A 22,966-nucleotide genomic window follows, 5' to 3' on the forward strand; every position below is an offset into this window, starting at 1 on the left:
CACAAACATAGGCAACGGAGGGACTATTTTATTTTATTCCCGGGCTGATTTTTTGTCCCAGTCCGCCACTGAACGTAGCTATTATGTAAGGTGCTGGTATATATATACTACTGTATGTGTGCTTTCCCCCCAAAAAAGTTGTAAATTAAACAAGTGAAGTACATGTTATGTTATAAGCCGTGGAGGGCGGTAGTTTATAAACCAAAGAGTAACCTGCAGTGCCGAGAGATAGGGAGTCAGAGGCGGTGCAATGATAGTATAAAAGTTGACTTTATTTAAGACCTGTTAACTGGTTGCAGTCCGGGAAGAAGAGAGAGTGAAGTCAGGAACTACAGCAACTCCAAGCTACCCCCTGGCGCCGCCCCTGATCGCTGTGCATTAGTGTGGGTTTTTTGAGACTCCCCTGACGGTCAGCCTATTTGTACTTGTAAATTAATTGTTTCTATCTATAGCCAATCAGATGTCTCCTCAGTTCTAAGCCAATCACATGAGCGTGCCCCCACGAGGGTAGATTTCTTGCGTTCATGACGTAGCGCTTAATGTACGCATTTTGCGCTGTCCGGAGCTGACAGGTCCATGGAGCCTGCCTGCAGGCGCTAATCTCAGGACAACTCCACTCTCAGTACATGGCCACTTTCCGAACAGGAAATGCACGCAAATACAAGCCTTTATATCATTAAGGTACAGCGCCACTTTCCGAACCATTAATGAATGCTTGTGTACACAAAAAAGGCAGGCAAAACCGTTTTAAATGTGTGTTTCCTGTATGGCGAATACAGCTGCTCAGGAGAGCTGGATCTGATCGATATGGACATAAACGCGAGTGAAGTTTTAGCGAGCTGCATGAGAAACTGACGGGCTGTCAGGAGAGAGGGAGGGAGAGAGGAAAAGAGAGGACCCGTTACTCCCGTGTTATTAGCCATATCCGGTCATAGTCCAGTAATTACCTGCTAACGGAAACTCTACTACACAATTCTTCTTCTTCTTCTTATTATTATTATTATTGAAACATGACCGGTACGTTTCAAATTTGTCCGGTAAAATTAATTCTGTCCGTGGAAACCCTGCTCCGGACAGCGCGAAATGCGTATATGAAGTGCAAGCCCGCCTTAACCTGCCATCAGGCCCTGGGGCTGATAGTTTTTGTAGGCCCCCTATTTAAACAACAAATCAAAGTCATTTATAGCCTCGGCAGGCTCTGTGATCGCACTTCTCCACTCTGCTCTACACGCGCCTGGTCCTCTCCTCCATATGAGTGACGTATCGGGCCTCCCTCATGTATTTGTCCGGTTGCCGTTGGCTCCCCTCCACGTAGCAAGTCCTCGTCGTCCTCATCATCTCCTCCAACAGATAATGTCCCTCCTGTCTGTTTTTCCTCTCCCGCTACTCCATCGCTATCAGAACCAGACGGCCTACTTGTCTCCGAGGCCCCGCGGCCGGCACCGCTACCGCTCGGTACAGAACTCATCTGTCCTTCCTCCTCATCCTGGCCTACAGGTTTAAAATAACCTGTAAGCGTCGGCATTTTTTGTAATAGCTGCTTGTCTCGAAACTCCTTTTCCCTCAACAATTTCCTTTTCCAAGCGCCACTCAAACCTTTTCTTCACTCAATCACTCGCAATTTGAATAAGTCACATGTGAAACATATTCTCATTCTGACGTGTGTGTGTTTGTGTATATTTGCGTTTGTGTGTATTGTGTTTGTTTCCCGGGGAAAACCCTCACGAGAAACATCGGCTGTTGTTATGCCTGCTGTGACGTCAAGTTACTCCGTTCTCCGCTTGTAATTATGCCGTTACAAGCTTCAAAGTTGTATTTATCATCTGAATTTGCCGAAACAAGTTTAATATTCTGAAAGCCAAGACTTTGTTTTTTTAAAATCAGATGAAAACAAACTGTAACGGACCTTGCTGTGTTATCTATCATTACTCTACGTCTTACAATAATAATTTCAGTGGAGGGAGGGGGGCGGCGCTGTGGAACAGCAGAGTGGAGAGGGAGAGCTGTCGTCTTCCCTTTACAAGATTCAAAAATGTATTTATCGTGTGATTTTGGAAATGAAAGTTTCCTATTCTGAAAGCCAAGAATTTGTTTATTTAAAAAAAAAAAAAAACACCCGAAATAAAAAAAAAAGATTTTTTTTTTTTTTTTTTTAATTGGCTCATGATAGGCCCCCGATCTCCGTAGGCCCCTGGGCTTCAGCCCAGGTCAGCCCGTGCATTAAGGCGGCCCTGATGAAGTGTCATGAACGCAATAAATCATACCCTCGTGGGGGCGAGCTCATGTGATGGCTGTGTGTGGCTTAGAATGAAGGAGACATCTGATTGGCTATAGATAAAAAAAATACAACTACGAATCGGCTGACCGTCAGGGGACTCTCAAAAAACCCACACACAAAGGCACAGCGATCCCTGCACAGAAAGCGGTTTGTGTTTGCAGGCTCAGGGGATTTAAACGGAAAACAAATATGTGAGGATCAAAAATACATTATGTAAAACTTTTTTCTGTGTTTGGATTTTATTTACATGTAGCCTATATGAAACGGAACACATTTGTGTGTGCATTGAAAAACACAAGTGTGGATCCGGAAATACAAGTGTAATCCTTCTGTGTGCATGTGTGTATTATGAGACTGTTCTGAGCCCATACAAATTCCACTGTAGCGCCGCGGCACTGTGGGCTAAGCCCCGAATGTTTTCAGGTCCAGGCGATGCCCCTGGTTTAGGCCCCCCCCCCCCACACACACACACACACACACACTTTTACTATGCGGAAAGTATAGGATATAAGGCGCTGTTATTAAAGAGGTGGATGGAGAGTCCTCTCCTGTCAGACTGAGAGGCTGATAGCTCAGTGAGGTAAAGGACTCTGAGTGTTTAGTCTAAGTAGTGGGTCTCAAACGGTTTGGTAATCATTTAGTATTTCCAAGGCACACCTTTATATGATCATTATAGTTATAAAAAACAAGAGAATAACAGGTATGAAATAATTCCAACTCATACTATAGGACAGTAACACAAAAATACAGTTTAAAAGGGGAGTGATTTGTAAAATATGCATAAAGAAAAAGTACATCTGTTTACAGTTCTGTTTCACATGGGTGTTGTTGAGAGATGTATCCATAGACCTCTAATGTTGCTCTCAAAGTGCACCAGATTGATGCTTTTAACTTCAATATTTAAAAACAAATCTTCCCAGGGGAGCATGCCCCCGGACCCTCCTAGAGGAGGTGAGGTCCCCCACCTGCCCCCACCCCCTGTCAAATTGTCCCACCCACAATGAGGATGCTTCCTACGCCCATGCTCACAACTATGAATGAACCAAAAATAAAACAAGTTTCAGTTTTTTTTCATATTGGATATGGGATGTTATTGGTTATGGCCATGATTGTATGATTATTGAAATGTATACAGTTCTGTTTCATATAGGTGTTTCCATAGATCTAGTCTCTTTATTTTCCTCTCAAAATGCACCAGATTGATGCATTTAACTCCAACATTTAAAAACAAATCTTACGGACCCCCCGAGAGGATTTGAGGTCCACACCCACTTAAAATCACATGGATCGGTTCCTAAATACATATACAATTATTTTGCAAATAGTAAACCATGTCCATATGTTTATTTGTGGGTAGTAGATTTAAACTATAGGGCTATGGGCAGCAACGCTGTAAATATTAATAAATAAATCCAGCAAAATGGCACAAAAAAAAACTGGTAGTGGCCTGGCTGGGTGTATAATTTGCGGCCTGATTTATTAGCCGCTTTCATACCAACTACTTTGCCCTACTTAGTCCCGCCGAACTCTTTCGTCCCGGAACTGTCCTAGTAAATCGCGTTCACACCGGAATAAATCCCTGAGGGAGGATTACGCAAATGAAGCCGCTGACGTCACTTCTTCACCGTCCACATAGCTATAGTGAAATAATATAATAGAAAACATAAAGCTGAAACCTCTCTGTCATCTCATATAACACACACTTCCTTATTTATCTTTGAATAATAATAATAACGTAAAAATAAAGACGACTATACTTCGGTCCATGGACCTGTCAGCTCCGATGCGTATGCGTATATGAAGTGCTACGTCATGAACGCAATAAATCATACCCTCGTGGGGGCGCGCTCATTTGATTGGATTTTAATTGAGGAGACTATCAGACACAAGTACGGGCACGAGCAAAAAATAGGACTCAAGAGCACAATCAGGCAAAAAGGTCTTTAGTCAAGCGTTTAATCCAAAAGGTAAAAATAAAACAGGTAATGATCAAAAAATGTACTTACTGGAAGCAACGAAAAAAACTAGGTTGGTACAAATGCTAAGCAGCTAGAACAATAGCTTACGTCAGGAGAGTAACATGGAGCACTTTCTGCTATAGACGAACTGGCCCTGACCAAGGAAACAGCACAGACTAAATACACAGGTGAGGAGTAATGATTCGGGACAGCTGAGTTTCATTGAGGCCAGGCAGGTGATTAACAGGGAGCGAAAATACACAGGTGAGGGAGTGAGGCGATCAGCCAGGGCCAGGATGTGACAGAGACATCTGATTGGCTATAGATAGACACAATTCCAAGTACGAATCGGCTGACAGTCAGGGGAATCTCAAAAAACCCACACACGAATGCACAGCGATCCATGCACAGAAAACGGTTTGTGTTTGCAGGTGCAGCGGTTTTAATCGGACAACAAATATGTGTGGATCAAAAATACATATGTAAAACTGGATTACTGGTGTTGTTTCCTGGTTGCTGCTAGGGGTCTGCGTACCATGTTAGCGGGACATTGCGGAGCTCAGTCTGAGCCCCGCTTCGTCCCGCTGACATGGCACTTGGTCTATATCCAGCATCCAGGGAAACACAGTGGGAAATCCACCTCACGCTGTCCGCTCCAGGGGCCTTGCGGGGCAGACTCGTGAGCTCCGTAATGTCCGGCTGACATGGCAGAGGGTGTGCCAATGGTCTATAGCTGTGTGCCCTTAGCCGCTTTCACACCAAGTACTTTGCTGTACTTAGTGCCCAGCACTTAGTGCCAGCACTTAGTACCCCCATGGAACTAAGTACGGATCGCGTTCACACCGGAATAAGTTCCCTGAGGGAAGATTACGCAAAAGAAGCCGCTAACGTCACTTCTTCTTCTTCTGCTTTGGGTTTACTGGCAGGCCGCAAACCACTTCAAGGCGTATACTGCCACCCGAAGTCCCCGGCCGGAAGTCCCCGGAGTTGGCGACTGGCTTCAGTAGAAGCTGCTGGGACTCCCAGCAGCTTCTACTGAAGCCTTTCGAGTAAATCGCCAGAAGCGCAGACACCTCCTCATCTCCACCGCTCGCACGTTTTATTTTGCGTTGCCATAAGTTAGTCTCTCTCCGTTGGTGCGCTGGGCTAATGCAAATAATGCTAATGCAAGCAAATAAAATGACGGAGTTTTATTTTAGGGGTCGTGGTTTGCAATTCGTCCAGCCAATCAGAAATTGTTAGTTTACGGGGGGTGGTTTGCAATTCGTCCAGCCAATCAGAGATTGTTAGTATGGCCGACACACCCAGGAACCTTTTTCTACTCAGGAAAGTCCCTTTCTAGCAGGGGCTGAAAGGGACTTCTCTCCTAGAAAAATAAGCAGATACAAATAGGTAATAAACAATATAAAACATTTGATTTATTTTACGGAACAACCTACAAATAAAATAACATACAAATAAAACAACATTTAAACTATATACACATTTGGGCTGAGCAGGGAGTCCCAGGTGGTGCTTCTGGACCTGGATGGGCTGCCACAATTAGGACCCTGGTGTCCTCTGATGGTGGGTGGGGCTTCATTTTGGGTGGCCTCCAAAGCTGTTGGGGATGCTTCTCTCCACTGTACATCGGATTGTCCATTAGGGCTAGGGTTCGCAGGGCGGACGCAATCGACGTCTTCCATGTCCCTAAGATGTTTTCAGCAGCAGATAAGCACCGAATAGTCAACGACTGGAACAGTCTTCCAGATAATGTACTGACAGCTCAGAGCGTCAATGCCTTCAAGAATAGACGCATTCTGGAAAGACCACCCTTGTTTGTATGACAGGGAAGACGACTCGAGACTTATCCACCCACGATAGGTCTGGAGTAATAGTCTGTAATAAAAGTTTAATTAGGAGGATGATGACGATAAAAGCAGAGATCTGGTCATAGGGGCCAACTGGTCCGCGATCAGTAACATCATAAACAATCATTAACAATTCAATGTTTTCAATTTTAAAACGATAATCAAATATCCACTCGTATTTACTTTTTTAATATCCTTTTGTGAAAAGAAAAGAAAATGACCAAAACATACACTGACCTTTAAGATGATCCAACTTCATGCCTGACTGATACATTTCAGGCCATTTAAACCGGTTCATCCTCCCTTACCTTACCGCCTAAAACCGATCTACTCGCGGTACCGGGCGCGCGACAGGAAAGCGGAAATAAACGGTAATACAAATATTTTTAAATATTTTAACTGCCAGATATATTTAGGCTATATATGCGTTTATCGGAGCGATACATTAATCGTGAGAGTGAGAGTTTGGGAAGCTTATGATGAACCCCTAGAAACAACAGGACTCTGTATTGCCATTCTTGCACCCTCGATTTTAAACATACACATCTTACATTTTAAAAACAATTAATTTATACGATGAAAATCACAAGGTTGATCAAATGTCACATTTGTTGGCGTGTGTTTCTTTTACCTGTTACACACATGACATATGAGGTTTAGAAGTGTGAAGGTTGTCCCTTCTTATACACCTTTTCAGGTAGTTTGGATACTACTAGAATATGTTTACATAATGTAAATAATGTAGGCTACTGTATCTAGGCCAAACTAAAATAATACTATAGTGTTAAAAACAGTGGTGTTAAGTAACTAAGTACATTTACTTAAGTACTGTACTTAACTACAAGTTTGAGGTACTTGTACTTTACTTGAATACTTACATTTGATGCTACTTTACTACAATTCAGAGGTACATCGTTTACTCTTATTCCACTACATTTATTTAATAGCTTTAGTTACTTTGCATATTTGGATTAATGATGTTAATGACCTGACTTTTACTTATTACAGAGTATCCCTACACTGTGTTACTTCTACTTTTACTCGAGTACAAGAGGTGAGTACTTCTCCCACCTCTGGTTAAAAATGACTGTAGAACATTATTATTTTAACGATGAAAAATGTTATATCCTGTTCTTTACTTAAATGACTTTTATCCAATTAAACACTTTCAAAACAATACACGTTTTAAAATGAAACAACCTAACATCGTGAATGCCGTCTAAGATGTTATCAGTTGTTTGTTTCAAAACAGAAGAATGGAGAAGAAAAGATCTCGGAATCGACTCGATTCTGAGGACAAAGAAGGAGAACATTCGATCAGTAGAAAAAGCCTCAGGGACCAAAAAAGGATCAAATATGATGGAGATGATGGGGACAAGAAGGAAAGAGAAGAGGAGGAGGAAGATCAGGGAGACGATGAGCAGCCAAGCACATCCAAACACTACAAGAGAACACAACGACATAGTAAATAATACATTTAGCATCCATTTATCTTTTATTTTTGACAATCTGAAAATTAAAAAACAACAAGGCCTTCCCAGCTGTTTTGCAATGTGCGAGACATTCTCTAAGAACATTGTCTCTATGACATTAAAATACACTAAATATTTTTGCAGCTGATAAGTATTCTGAAAGTTGTTGGTCATTGTTTGTTTGACAATTATGTCCATTTGTGGAAAATTCAGGAACTTGGACTGTAACCTGTGGAAACAAAACGGGAATCCTCTACGACGTAGAGAAGCTGGAGAGGGGTAAGCACACACTTGTTTTTCTATTTCCTTATTCATTATTCCTAAAGCCTGTTTTGTTTTTTAACATATGTTGCTTTATGTGTGTTTAGTTGAGAAGTGTATCATAAGTGAGGGCCACCGGTTTAATCCCAAAGAATTTGAGATCTTTGGGGGAAGAATAACTCATAGAAAATGGAAACACAGTATTCAACATGAAAGAAAGCCTCTGCAGTTTTGGATTGATGTAAGATATTTGTCCTTTCATACACATTTTATTCAAGAAAACCAGAACAAACACTTAATTGACAGCATTCTCACTATGATCACAGGAAGGTTACTTTACCAACAATACATCTAAAAGGAGAGTGACTGGAAGGGTAAATAAACTCAGAATACAATGTGATATCAATGAATGCAACATGACAGTGATGATAATGCTACATTTCCTTTATTCTCCCAGAAATGTAAGATCCCGTCCCCAGATCTCACATCAGAGAGCATGCCTGAAGGTTGGTTTGCACTTTCAACCAACCCAATTCAAATAAACTAGATTCAAATAACAACAGCGACGCAAAGGCAAGAACATTCATTTGATATTTATATAGACTTACCGATCAATCAATCAATCAATCAATCAATGTTTATTTATATAGCCCAATATCACAAATGTTACATTTGTCTCAGTGGACTTCACAGTTTGTACAGAATATCAGTATGACAATACGACACCCTCTGTCCTTAGACCCTCACATCGTACAAGGAAAAACTTCCAGATAAAACCCCACAGTTTAAAGGGGAACATGGGAGAAACCTCAGGGAGAGCAACAGAGGAGGGATCCCTCTCCCAGGACGGACAGACGTGCAATAGATGCCGTGTGTAAATTGAAAAGATAATACATTTGCAACATAGGTAGTCCAAATGTTTGGAAATGCATGTGTGTATAATAGGAAGATGAATCCACGAGGATATCCATCCAGGACTTATGATCCAGGACCACAGCCACGACTCAAGATCCAGGACTCGCAATCCATGACACAGGACCGCAGGATCATCCATGACTCCGGATCCCGGCGTATATAGACACCAAAAAGAAAGAAATTTGGGGAAGCTGGGTTAATCGGAACATGAGAGTACACAGGTATAGACAGAGAGAGGGAAGAAGTAAGATGTCCCCCGACAAACTAAGCCTATATCAGCAAAACTAGGGGCTGAATCTAATCAGCCCTAACTATAAGCTTTATCAAAAAGGAAGGTCTTAAGCGCACTCTTAAAAACGGATAGGGTGTCTGCCGTCCGAACACAAACTGGAAGCTGATTCCACAAAAGTGGAGCTTGATAAGAAAAGGCTCTGGCTCCCATTGTACTTTTAGAGACTCTAGGAACAACCAACAACCCTGCATTCTTGGAACGCAATGCCCGAGTAGGACAATAGGGTATAATGAGTTCTTTAAGGTAAGATGGCGCCTGCCCATTAAGGGCTTTGTAGGCGAGAAGAAGAATTTTAAATTCTATCCTGTGTTGTATAGGGAGCCAGTGTAAGGCAGCCAGAACAGGAGTAATGTGGTCCCTTTTCCTAACTCTGGTTAGTACACGAGCTGCAGCATTTTGAATCAGCTGAAGCGACTTGACTGACTTCTTGGTACACCCTGATAATAAGGAGTTACAATAATCCAGCCTTGAAGTAACAAATGCATGGACTAGTTTCTCTGCATCGTTTTGAGGCAAGATATGCCTGATTTTTGCATTTTCGTTGATAACTTAAAGTGCATATACATTACATTCCTGTCATAGAATCAGAAATTGAGTCTGCAGAAGAAGCAGAGGAAGATGATGGTCTTCACATTGATAAAGATTTGGCAATGGAGGCAGAAGAGGGAGAAAGTGGCTCCCCTCCGCTGTTAGTCACACACATAACTGGAAACACCAGAGACGCTGCCTCAAACACAGCATACATTCAGAAAGTTAAGGAAGAGACTCTAGACACAGCGTGTAAGTTATTTAGAAACCATTAGAGAAGTCTTTTTAAATGTTGGTACAAGACCACTTGGAATAATATTCTACTTCCTGTGCAGGTCCTCAGAGCGAGCTGGATGGTGGTTGTCATGACGAAACAGAGGCAACAACATCTGGTCATGATGCTGCACAATTACAAGGGATGGAGACAGAAACAAGGTAAGGTGCAACACGCAAATAGTACAAATAAACAAAGAAGCTTCATTTGCATTTAAGCAAGACATACGATAAATGTTTTCATTTGTACATTGTTGATTGTTTTCAGTTATTTCTTTCTATATTTGTTTATTTATGTTTCTTCCACAGGGTTCCCCAAGCCTCAAAGAACACTCCAGTCTCCACTTCCTGTAATCTGGACACAATGGACCTTGAGCAGCTGAAGAGAGAGAAAATCAAAATGAAACTAAAGATCATGAAGTTGCAAGAGGAGTACTACACTCTGAAAATAAGGGAAATTAAAAAGTGAAATAGTTTTACTGTGGCATAAAAACATGGTGAGCCTAAATGTTATCGATGACAAAAGGACAATGCAATCACAGAGGGTGCAAACCTGTATCACCAAAAAGGACAACAGTTGTTGGACACTGATAGCAAAAGACAACCAAACCTCATTTTTGCTGGTTAGAAAAATGATTGTACTGTACAAGACAAAGACATTATCTAAAATGTGCATCTGAAGTTTATGAGGTACCAGCTGGGTTTGTTTCCTATGGCATCAAATGCCTTCCTTCAGGTTATATAAAGTAACCTTTTTCAGCCTCAAACCATTCCCTTTTCCTTCACTTTTATTCTAAATCCTAACGTTAAACCATATGTTTACTGCGACTGTAGCATCACAGTTTGACTTGAAGTGACGCCATGTATTTAGGTTGGGAATGAGGAATACGTACGGGTTTGAAATAGCTTAAAATCAGTTTCAACTAAAGAAGGAGGACTCCATGTAAATCTGGTGCAAAATGTACCTTCTTTGAATTGCCTTGTGTTGAAAGGTGCTATGTAAATAAACGTGCCTTGCCTTGCCTTAAAGCCTATCTAAGACCAGTCTATATGACCTCAAAGCAAAAAAATAAACTCACTGCATCATCCTAAAGCAATAAAAAAGTGTGATCATATAATTATTAGTCCAAATAACCAGGTGGAGCTGAGTTAAAACAACAAATGACCCAACAATGTGTTCCCTTAATATTCGACATGTTTTCAGGAATTGTAATACTTGAAATGTTGCAACAGCGCATCTCGTTTAAGTGTTTGTTTTTAATAAGAATTGAGATGGCTTTTAATTATAATTTGTTTTAAACGTCCTTTATTAAATATGTAGGTTGTCTGTAGCAGAGACAGTGTCTAAATGAGATGACAGAATACAGGTGATTAATTTAAAATATATTGTATAACTTACAATAAAAACGCGTTAAGGGAAAATCAGCTACCAACCAGAGGCTTTAGCTCTTGATGGTTTACGGTAATTTATCAACGTATTATCTAATACATGTCTATTTTTACACCTTTCTGTGTGCATTAATGTAGAGGAACCATCCAGAAATATCGAAATATTTTGGGATAACTTGTAATTGTATTTAGCCGATTTTACATATATTAGTAAAGACCTCTTAGTTAAACTTTCGTTCAGCTTTAAGAGAGGAAATGTATATCACATATTGACATTTAACTAAAATGAAATGTGTGTGTAACCTTTTTATAGTGTGTGTGATAATATCCTTGTTTTTAGTTTGAATCTTGAAGATGTTTGTTATTTAAACTGATTATATATTAGCAGGAGGTAAACAAGTGAGTCTTTATTTCAGGGTACCATATTTATTCTCAAAAACAATATTTATTACCAGCCATGTTTGCATTCATGTGTAAGATTAACAAATAGAAAGCATAGCATTATTTTTGTACATGTTGTATTTACAGAACGATGAGTGAGTGTAAACAGTTGTTACCATAAAGACACTATTCTGTCATGTTGTCTTCCTCCTCATCATTTTCCATCTCCTCTTCATCAAAGTATTTATCTTCCTTATCTCTGCTGACAATGTCCAAGTTGTCATAGTCCGGGTTCTACTCCACCTCGCTGAAATGGAAACACAAAGGTTTAAACTACACGCTTTCAAAGAAAGACAAGAGTTTGGTAACTTTTTCTGGACATTATCATACATGTACTTTTGTTGTTTGTTTTCTGATATGATATAAGTTTGAATATTTTCCAATAAGCCACAATAGAATATTTATAGAATCCTTAGAACATACGTGTCAAACTCAAGTCCCGCGGGCCAAATCCCGTGGTGGATTTAATTTCGGCCCGCAGGATAATTTCTAATTACTGTTAGATCTGGCCCGCCGGTATATTGCAGGCACATCCTGAGGGTCTCCTCAGCTCAGAGCCTGAGCCCAAACATTGATGAACTTGCACCCAAGATGAGATGCCAAGTATCTGAACTAGCATCACAGAGCAGCACACTGAGTTTACATGGATGTTTCCTTCTGCACATTTTCTCTCACGACAACAGGGCATGTTTGTTTTTTTCTTTGAGGGAAATAGTTTTGTTGAAGCTGTTGTTGGCCTGTGGAAAAAAGTTGTCGTGAAGCAAGCCAGTTTTTTGATATACTTCAAGCACTTTATGCTTTTTGCTCTGCTTACCCACCGATGGAATAAAGTGTTCACTGAAAATGTCACACTGACGCTAAAATGTCTCTCCTGTACAAGATGAAGCTGCAGAGGAGACTCCACAAGAGCTCTTTGTGAGAATTACACTGCAATAATACTTCATTCACATGCCGACCCCTGACATAGACTGATCGCTTAGTTGAGCAACCACACCATTTTACTACATATTTTACTTTTGTAACTCTCAATGTTTGTGACTAATATAACTCCTTGTGTACTTGTACAGCCAGCCAGTCATATTTTGGCATTAAGTGGGGTGCTGGGAGAGTAGACCCATCTGAGTGAAATCTACATCACATTGAACTTCCCTCCTAAAAAACCATCTTGGCATCCGGAGGATGAACACTGTAAACACTGACATAACAAAGAATCGATGGAAGAGGTTAATGTAAACAACCTTGACATCATGCCTTGTGCTGAGCAGGAGGATCAGGGGAATCGTAAGTATGAAAATGAACTCTTATATATGTCAGTTGGTCTCTCTGTTTTCAGATGTCCATAGACACAAGCCAAATTATTTAAAAATAAACTGAACTTCATTTACAAGGATTTATGCTTTCCATTATGTAGAAAACAGCCCGATAAATTGTGTAACTTGAATATGACAAATGTTGTAAAAAAAAAAAGCATACACATTGAGTTTGACCAGTGGCGAGCCGTCAGGGCCCTCTAGGCCCTCTCTTAGGGCCTAAGATATTCTAAAAAATAATCTTTGAAAAAACAATTTTTCATTAGTTTTACCAAAATAACTTGATTTAATTGTATTTAAAATAACATTTTCAAAGAAATAAATCCCTCGAATCTGCCTGTTCAGTTTATGTTGGAATGTGAAGGCTTAAAGAAGCTCCTTTAGCTGTCTCTGTGAGTTACTGTGAAGACGGGAGAGCTTGTTGGTCCCTCTGTACATTCACAGAGGGCCCGCTATAGTAACTCAACGAGAGAGTAATGTCAAATGACAGTACAATTGACCATATCTTCCCTCTAAATGGGTGGGCTTTATTTTCGCGGACTTTATGACAAGTTCCGCCCCCTGTGAAGTCTATAGAGTGGCGAAGTCACGCCCATCTACTTCCGGTCCATGGGACCTTATTTCGGAAAAATTAGGTATAGAGCTCCTGCGGTCACGTGACTTTTGGTTATCAGCCACCATTTTGGCAGTAAACATGACGACCGGCGCCAGCGTTTTCCTACCGTGCGAGTATACATCTCATTTTAATTCAAGTGAAATTCGGCTTTATAGTACAAAATTAGAAAGATTAAATATAAGCGACCCATATAATGCACCCGGTGTGCTTTTCAAGAGCATAACCTCCTGCTCTGAAGACGATGTACCCGACTTGCGCTACGCGGACATCCACAGCTATCTTGTAAGCTTTCCATCAGTGTACTCAGGAGACTCCCTCAGAGCTTACAAAAGCTTGGAGGCTTACAAATGGTGTCAGTCCGGCTTCGTAAACAACATTCAACTGTGGAGTCTTACATCCAAAAACTTCGGCATCATCACTGCAAGGGTAAGTATTACATTATTCCAGTTTGATAGGCAGTGTCACGTTAGCATTGTTTGTTTATTAGCTTGTCTAGCTACGGCAGTGTCACGTTAGCATGTTTGTTTATTAGCTTGGATAGCTACTGCAGTGCGTCTGAAACTAGTTTGTATTTTTGAACGTACTCAACCAAAGTGGCTGGCGTTTTTAACCTTTATATAACTAGCTTGCTACAAGCTAACTGGCTAGGCTGCACCAGAGCCACACCTGTTGAGTTAAAAAGGGACATCACAGAGTCCGTTAGCTATAATAACTGGGTGCTAGATTCTACTTCGGTAAAAATTAAACTGACCAGAAACTTTTTGTAGCATTGTACTGTATTCCTTCACCCACCTGATATGAAGTGATCACTGCATAAGCGAAAGCAAACGGCCGGGGGGTCCCATCTTTCAGTCTTGTTCAGACGGCTCCTGGCTCTTTTAATCGCTGCGATCCACTTTTCCCTCCTCTCCGCGTCTTTTGGAATGCGATAATAAGATACACCTTTCTTCTTCCCACGCCTATTTGTGCAACCTGGTGCACAGCAGTTATCCACCATCCTCGACAGTCTGCCAGTGCCTGCCAATGAATTTACTGACGCGATTACTGCCAAAATGGCTGCCCCCTTCGTTTCTCGTCACGTGACCAGCATATGTGACATCATCCGCAGGAGCTCTATAGAAGTCAATGGAGAGAGAAAACGTATCTTTCGATCCCGTTTGAATTGTGCCACGAATTACACATATGATGTTTGTCAATCTTAAAAAACAATTTTCATGTCAAAAAAGTCACAGTTTGTCGTAAAACTGTTGAAATATAAGACTATGAAAAATACGCAACTAGAAAGACTACAAATCCCAGAGTCGCGTAAGTGATGTCATAACTGATGTCACAATTGTTTTCCTCCGCTAAATATACGAGATAGCTAAGATAAGATAACTTTAACAAGATGCCTGTGTGCTTAGTACCAGGTTGTTATCATACCAGCAATGGGTCTTGCTCGTTCTTTCGCTTCCCGTCTGATGAAAGGACCAGGATTGGCTGGATCAAGTTAGCTACCTAGCTAGTAGCAAGCACGTTAGTTAGCATTACAGCCTTAGCCTTGTCATTTTTATTAGCCTTAACATGAAGTAACATTAAGTAACCCAAAATGTTAAACGGAAAGAGTAGTAGTCATATTTCGTGAACCCTTTGAAGAGTACTGTCACACTGGTGTGATCATTCTATAATATGTGGTGCCGAGAGACGGGAGTACAAGCTAGACTTTTATCTAGCATCTGATAACACATGTCCGGCTCACTAAAATGTCCGTGCAGAACAATACCCCAACCCATAGATCCATGGGTGAATAATGTCAATCACCACACAAGCCCCCCCAGTATTCACCCATAGTCAAAATCCTCGTGCCTGGGAGGAAGTACCACCCGACCCCGGCGCGTACGGACCACAGGGGCCGAGGAGGGCGGGATCGAGGAGGGCGGGGCCGCAGGCGAGGGCAGGGGCGCCAACGAGGGCGAGGGCATCTCCACAGGGGGCGGGCCATGGGAGGGCGGCCCCGACGTGGGGGCAGAGCCAACTCCAACGGCCTGGAAGCGTCCACGTGAGCAGGCTTAAGGCCTGCCACCAACGTCAACCGCCAGGCTCTTGTCCCCGTGACGTATGACCCTGAACGGACCGTCGTAAGGGGGCCGCAGGGGACCGCGGTGGGCGTTGTGGAGAATAAAAATGAAATCCGCCGACCGTAATCCGGGGGACACATGGAAAGCTGGGTTGCTGTGCTGCGACGTGGGGATGGGCGCGAATGTCCCGGCGGTCTCTAGCAGGGAGGAGCGCTGCCCGGCCGCAGACCAGGGCAGAGGGGCAGTGGGAATGAAATCCCCGGGGACCCGTAGCGTCTGGCCATAGACGAGCTCCGCCGACGAGGACTGCAGGTCTTCTTTGGGGGCACACCTGAGGGCCGAGCATAACCCACGGGAGCTTATCCACCCAGTTGCCCTCTGTCAAGCCGGCACGCAGTGACACCTTCATGGACCGGTAAAACCGCTCACACAATCCGTTAGCCTGGGGGTAATATGCGGTGGTGCGGTGCAGCTTGACCCCCAAACCCACAGCAACAGCGTTCCACAGCTCCGAAGTGAACTGAGAACAGCGGTCAGAGGAGAGGTCAGACGGGGTCCCGAAGCGTGCCACCCACGTGCCGATGAAAGCGTGGGCGACGTCGGAAGCGACGTCGAGGCGAGGGGAACAGCCTCGGGACAGCGAGTCGTCCTGTCCACCATCGTGAATAGGTAGGTGAAACCGTGAGAGGGGGGAAGCGGACCTACGAGGTCGACATTGACATGGTCAAACTTCCTCTCAGGAACCGCAAACAATTCAAAAGGGGCCCTAGTATGGCGGTGGAATTTGGCTCGTTGACAGGCCACGCACGAGTCGACCCAGGACCTCACGTCCTTCTTAAGCCCCAGCCACACGAACTTCTGCGACAACAACTTCACGGACGGCTTCCTACCGGGGTGGGAAAGATTGTGAACCGCCTCAAAAACGGGTCGCCGCCAGTCCGCAGGGACCAGCGGTCGAGGCTGGCCCGTGGAGACGTCACACCACAGCTTCGCGCCAGAGTCACGGACCGTGACCTCCTCCAGGCGTAATCCCGTGACAGAGGCCTTGAGGGGCTGGACCCCGTGGTCAGAGGCCTGGTCAGCGCCCATGCGGAGGTAATCGAGGCCCAGCTGCACAGCTCCGATAACCGCTCTGGAGAGGCAGTCCGCGACCACGTTAGCCTTGCCAGCGATGTGTCGTATGTCCGTGGTGTACTCGGAGATGTATGAAAGCTGGCGTTGCTGTCGGGCGGACCACGGCTCGGCCACCTTGGACATGCAGAAGGTTAGTGGCTTGTGATCCACAAACGCCGCAAACTCCCGGCCTTCCAGCAGGAAATGGAAGTGGCGAACCGCGAAATAGAGACCAAGGAGTTCTCTGTCGAAAGCGCTGTACCTGTGCTCCCTGGGAGTCAACTGGCGGCTGAAAAAGGCAAGCGATTGCCAGGCGCCGTCGACCCATTGTTCATGCACCGCGCCCACTGCGTAGTCAGACGCGACGGTGGTGATAGCGATGGGGGCCCTGTGTGACGGGTGAGCCAACATGGCGGCTTCGCTCAGGGCGGCTTTGGTGGCGTTGAAAGCGACCTCCCTTTCAGCCGTCCAGTCTATGGCCTGGCCGAGGGACTTGTCCTTGAGGGCCTCGTACAGCGGGCGCATGGTGTGGGCCGCCCGGCGGATTAACCGGTGATAAAACGTCACCATCCCGAGGAACTCTCGGAGCGCCCGAGCTGTAGGCGGTCGTGGAAAGGCAGACACGGCCTCCACTTTCGATGGGTGGGGGGCGGCCCCATCCTTGCTGATGAGGTGCCCGAGGAAATGGATGGAGGACAACCCGAACTGACACTTCGCCAGGTTGATAATCAGGCCGTGTTGGTTGAGCCTCGCGAAAAGGACCCGGAGATGTGCCTGGTGCTCTTCGGAGGAGGAGCTGGCGACCAGGATGTCGTCTAAATAGACGAAGATGAATGGCATGTCTCTGAGGACTGAATCCATCAGCTGCTGAAAGGACTGAGCTGCGTTCTTAAGTCCAAACGGCATACGCAGGAACTCGAAAAGCCCAAACGGCGTAATTACCGCAGTTTTGGGACGTCCGAGGGGTGCACCGGAACCTGGTGGTAGCCCCGCACCAGATCCACCTTGGAGAAAACCAGCTTGCCCGCCAGGTGTGCAGAGAAGTCCTGGATGTGAGGGACCGGGTAGCGGTCTGGCATAGTGGCGTTGTTAAGGCGGAGGTAGTCACCACCGCCAGCCACCGGCTGATTTAGGGACCATGTGAAGCGGCAAAGCCCAAGGGCTGTCTGAGCGGCGGATGATGCCCAGACGCTCCTTGTTGACAAACTCCGACTTGGCGACTGACAGCATGTCAGGGTTGAGCCGCCGGGCCCTAGCGTAGACAGGGGGGCCTTCAGTGTCAATGTGGTGCCCTACCCCGTGTTTGGTATTGGCAGCGGAATAGGTGGGATGCGTCAAGTCGGGAAACTCACTGAGAAGGTGCTGAAACTTGTCGCCCTGTGAGAGTGAACTGGAGAGCCCGCTGATTGAAGCCACACCGCGGGTACAAGTGAACGAGGCAAACATCAGTGCGTCGACCAGGCGGCTGTTCTTGACGTCCACCAGCAGTCCCTGAACGCACAGGAAGTCCGCGCCGAGGAGGGCGAAGGAGATGTCAGCCGTGACGAAATCCCACTTAAACCGCTGACCCTCGAAGCACAGGTCCACTGTCTTTCTGCCATAGGTGTGAATAGGGGTGTCGTTAGCGGACATTAAAGGTGGGCCGTGGCCCCCACCGGCGGCGTCCTCCACGGTAGCTGGCAGGACGCTCCGCTGGGCTCCTGTGTCACAAAGGTGGCTGCGACTAGAGAGGGTGTCCCTGATGAACAGGAGCCGATTGGACCGGGCGCAGGCCTTGGCGTTTCTCGTTACCTTGTAGGTGCAGGGGGGACGGCACATCTTCGCTTTCGCCCCGTAGCGTGCATGGTAATAACACAGGCCAGGGCTGGAGTTGCTGACGTCGGCCTCGGAGCTTCTGCTAGGTGGCATGCCTGTACCAGGGAAGGTGCCGCTGTCTGTCGGGGCCAGCACCTCCGGGGCAAAACGCTGGGTTGCCAGGAAGAACCGGTCAGCCTCTTCGGCCAAAGCGCGGGGCTCAGTAATAGCCGTGTTAGCGAGCACTGTCTGAACATGCGGCGGAATGTGCCGAAGAAACAGTTCTATGTACAAACATTAGGTTCTTCTGTACCCAGCAGGCTGAGCATCATCTCCATTTGGTCAGAAGGCTTGTTGTCCCCCAGGCTATGAATAGCGAGCAGGCGTCGGGCCCGTTCCGACCGTGACAGCTCGATTGTCTTCAGCAGGAAAGCCTTGAACGCTGCTTATTTATCCTGGGCAGGAGGAGATGTAATAAAGCCCACCGTCCGGGTCGCAGTGGAGCTCCCCAGAGCCGAAACGACGTGAAAATAGCGTGCTGCGTCGTCAGTCACTCCGCTGGGGGCGAACTGAGCCTCCGCCTGAGCGAACCATGCAGCCACAGATGTCTCCCAAAACTCCGGCAGTTTGAAAAAAACGGCGTTATTTGCAAGACCAGAGATGTAGTTCATTGACCATTTCACACAAAAAAATGTGTTACTTCACAGTTTAACGACACTTTTTTTTTTTTTGACTGGCAAAATTATCTTTTAAATTGACAAACATCATTCGTGGCACAATTCAAACGGGATTGAAAGATAATCTTTCTCTCTCCATTGACTTCAATACATAATTTTTCCGAAATAAGGTCCCGTGGAGGTCCACCGGAAGGGGAGGGACTTCGCCACTCTATGCAAGTGGTGCAGTGACGCATCCTAAAACCCGGAAGTAAGCTGCGCTCGGGTTCCCTAGACAAAAAAGCAATGGGATTTCTCCATAGGATTTTGGAAAATAGCTCGAAATAAGGTCTGTGGAAAACGAACCTGTTAGATAAATGGACGTTTTGTTCAGCCGGATAATATCCACATGTCTTCCCTACTTTTATAATTTTCTAATCATAAATCTAATCGATAGATTTAGGATCGATAGATTTATGATTAGCATAAGTTCGTTCATGGTGGCTCATGTCAGTGATAGTGATGACAACGTTGCGAAATTATGAACCGAATCATTTTCAAGATTGAGTTACAATGATTAATTGGAGTGCTTCATCATGCTTTTAAGTGATTTGATCATCAAAGGTAGGTCTAAGTCATTTTCAATGTGGGCCGCCGTGCCGACTTAATTTATTTGTAATTGTTACTTGGCTGTGGGTGGCTTGTCATGATAGTTGTTTATATACATGGTGTTGTTTTGTGTGATAGAGGGTCGGTGTCATTGATGCGTTTTGCACCCCGGGCCTCTGTTTTGCTATTCCGCTGAAGTATACGCTGTGATGTAATAACTCGACTTTTTTTTTTTCTTCGAGGGAAGGGGTGGGGGTCAGAGGGCCTAGGTATAAAAGTGACGGCTCGCCACTGAGTTTGACCCATAAGTCAGGGTAACAATATTAAAGAAATAGTCATTCATTTGGTGAATACTCAAAAAAATTATAAAATACCTATGCATTTTTGGGTTAAAATGTCATAGTGTTCACCTCTTGCACGCCTGTTATGGTGAATGAATACACAGTGGCAGTACATTACTCAAATAACGTACTTTACTTGTAGCACCATTTCAAAAATATTTAGAGCGAGGCCACTTTACAATTTCTACTCTCTCTATGGACCTCTGGAATTTTAGCCTTTGCAGCCCATTTACATGCACAAAAAACGGATATAACACACTACAGGAAAGGGAGACCCACAAAAAGAATAGGGCCCCTTTAATATGGTCCTCCAAGATGTTGGATGTTCCCCTATTTCTGCGAAATAAACCATTTCAAACATGTTGGTGATAACGCATGCGTTTACTTAAGTTAAGTCTTGAATGCCAAACTTTTTCTTGTACTGAAGTATTTTCATAGTGTGGTACTTTAATACGTCTTACGCCACCACTTATGGACCACCATTATAACCACTATTTAAACACTTGAATAAAGCTAGCTCAGCAAAAATGAGTAAAGCACTCAAAGCTAAGCAGATTGTGCCCGTCTTGTAAAATCTTTCCCATCTGTTGAATTCACAGATGTGCCGCCCCTGAGGATCATGCTTCTTGGGAAGAGCGGGGTCGGCAAGAGCTCGAGTGGGAACACCCTCGTCGGAAAACAGGTGTTTCTATCAGACATGAGGCTGAAGAGAGTCACTCGATTCTGTGAGGCGGGGAGTGGGACAGTCAAGGATGTTCCCGTCTCTGTGAAAGGGGAAACAAAGGATGTGCCTGTCACTGTGATTGACACTCCCGGACTTTTTGAGACAAACCGCAACAAGGAGGCACTGGTGAGGGATATTCTGAAATGTGTCAAACTCCAGGAACCAGGACCCCACGTCTTTGTGTTGGTTGTCCCGGTAGGAAGGATGACTCAGGAAGACGAAGACACCAACTCCCTGCTGGAGGAAATGTTTGGCCCGAAGATTTGGGACTACACCGTCGTGCTGTTCACCCATGGGGATCGTCTGGAAGGTAAAACGATAAACCGCGTCATCACCGAGAGTGACGACAAACTCCGCAACTTCCTACGAAAGTGCAGCGGTGGATTTCACGTCTTCGACAACAAGAACCCGCAGGACCAGGACCAAGTGATCAGCTTCCTGGAAAAGATCCAGACCTTGGTGGCCCTGAATGGAGGGCAACATTACAAAACAGATCTGTATCCAAAGCAGGAGAGGAAGATAAGAGAAATGCAGGAGAGCCTCCTGGCAGAGAGAGCTGAGGAGATACGCGCCAAAGAGAAACAGCTGAGAGAGCATTTGAGGGGGGAAGACCTGGAAAAAGGGTTGATCCAGATGTGGAGAAAAGAAGAGGACAGAGCAAGAGAGGGTGCAGAGAAATACATCCGCAAGAATTCCTACTTTTGGAGATTCATTCTCTTCCTGGTAGGAATAGCACTGCTATGTTTCTGTCTTCAGACACCAGTTGTGTGGCCTCTGGTGGTATTTTTTATTTTGATTGTGATTTTCCTCAAGAAATGGTTTATTCGTCCAGGAAGAAATCCACTGCTTTTTAAGAAAAAGATATAGGATTTAGTGTGTTTTGAGATAGTGAAGCTCATCCAGAATGCAGTTGCATGATTGGTCGCTCACTTGCTCACTTGCTCACTTGCTCACTTGCTCACTTGCTCACTTGCTCACTTGACCCATGAAACCGTTCAACAAAAACCCACCTGTTTGCTATCCTGACTTCAACATGCTGGAACGATTTCCCATTGGCATCAGGACAGCAGCCGGAAGTCTACACATCTTCTGTTGCAAACTGTTTCCACTTTACCTACGCTTAATCTAGGATTTAGTATTAAAAAAAAGTGCAGAGAATGATATACACGTGACTTCCTACATTTGCATTAGATAAAAAACATGTAAACCAGTATTCAGAATTTGATATACGGCATATTCTGAAATGTTGGCCATGTGTATCGTTTTCTGATAAAGATGTGTACGAAATGATCATATTTATCAAGTTTTAGGAGGGTTCGTTGGTGATGTATTTAGTGAATTTGGAATATGCATCTTAAAGGTCCCATGTCATGCTTTTCTGGTTATCACCCGTCCCCTTGTGTGTTATGAAGGTTTTTATGCAAACGGTCTGCAAAGTCACAAACCCTCAAAGTACACCCTGTAGCAAGTACAACTCTAGCACAGAAAATACCTGTCTATGCTGCCCCAGAACGCCTCGTTGGAGATTTCTCTTTTTCTTCTTGGTACTAAGTGACGTAACGATGACCCAAATGGACCCATTGGTCCAAATGGAGCAATCCGTGGAGCCGTTACGTTACGTCAGCGGAGCCGTTACATACACTCAATCTTTTCTTAGCTGCAGCTCCGCCGACTTCTCCTCCAGGCCAGGCTGCGGGTGTGTGTGTGTGTGTGTGTGTGTGTGTGTGTGTGTGTGTGTGTGTGTGCGTGTGTGTGTGTGTGTGTGTGTGTGTGTGTGTGTGTGTGTGTGTGTGTGTGTGTGTGTGTGTGTGTGTGTGTGTGTGTGTGTGTGTGTGTGTGTGTGTGTGTGTTCGAGCTGGGTTTCGCTGTTTCTCGCTGTCTCGCAGGCGGCCACTGGGCTCATAGGGGGGGGGGGGGGGGGGGGGGGGGGGGAGCTCCAACAAGCAGTTTAGGACAGAGAGTGAATACACATACTATACAGAGATGCTGTATGAGAAACCAATGCGATTTTTGTTAACATGTTTGATTTTCCCGCTTCCTTGTGCTATCACATATAACATTAAAGAGAGCTAGCTAATAATATATTATA

General features: G+C 44.7%; 2 protein-coding genes across 3 annotated transcripts; both read left to right on the plus strand.

Annotated features, from left to right (window-relative positions):
• The first annotated feature begins 7,248 nt into the window (after nucleotides 1-7,248).
• LOC307015697 (uncharacterized protein) lies at nucleotides 7,249-11,794 on the plus strand. Of its 2 annotated transcripts, XR_013801616.1 has the most exons (5): nucleotides 7,249-7,550; nucleotides 7,772-7,837; nucleotides 7,927-8,060; nucleotides 8,146-9,989; nucleotides 10,137-11,794. XR_013801616.1 is itself a non-coding variant. In XM_079644483.1 (4 exons), the coding sequence occupies exons 1-4, from the start codon at nucleotides 7,343-7,345 to the stop codon at nucleotides 10,294-10,296; spliced, it is 534 nt and encodes a 177-aa protein (XP_079500609.1). In that variant the 5' UTR covers nucleotides 7,260-7,342; the 3' UTR covers nucleotides 10,297-11,794. The 2 variants fall into 2 exon arrangements, 1 of the variants encoding a protein (XP_079500609.1); XM_079644483.1 differs by lacking the exon at nucleotides 7,927-8,060 and having other exon boundaries at nucleotides 7,260-7,550; nucleotides 9,890-9,989.
• A 971-nt stretch (nucleotides 11,795-12,765) lies between these two features.
• Nucleotides 12,766-22,767, plus strand: LOC307015687 (GTPase IMAP family member 7-like). Its single transcript, XM_079644471.1, has 2 exons — nucleotides 12,766-12,938; nucleotides 20,753-22,767. Exons 1-2 carry the CDS (start codon nucleotides 12,872-12,874, stop codon nucleotides 21,742-21,744), a joined length of 1,059 nt encoding a protein of 352 aa, XP_079500597.1. The 5' UTR covers nucleotides 12,766-12,871; the 3' UTR covers nucleotides 21,745-22,767.
• The last annotated feature ends 199 nt before the right edge of the window (nucleotides 22,768-22,966 follow it).

This window comes from Notothenia rossii (genome assembly GCF_949606895.1).
Source record: "Notothenia rossii genome assembly, chromosome: 8".
In the NCBI taxonomy this organism is placed as follows: domain Eukaryota; kingdom Metazoa; phylum Chordata; class Actinopteri; order Perciformes; family Nototheniidae; genus Notothenia; species Notothenia rossii.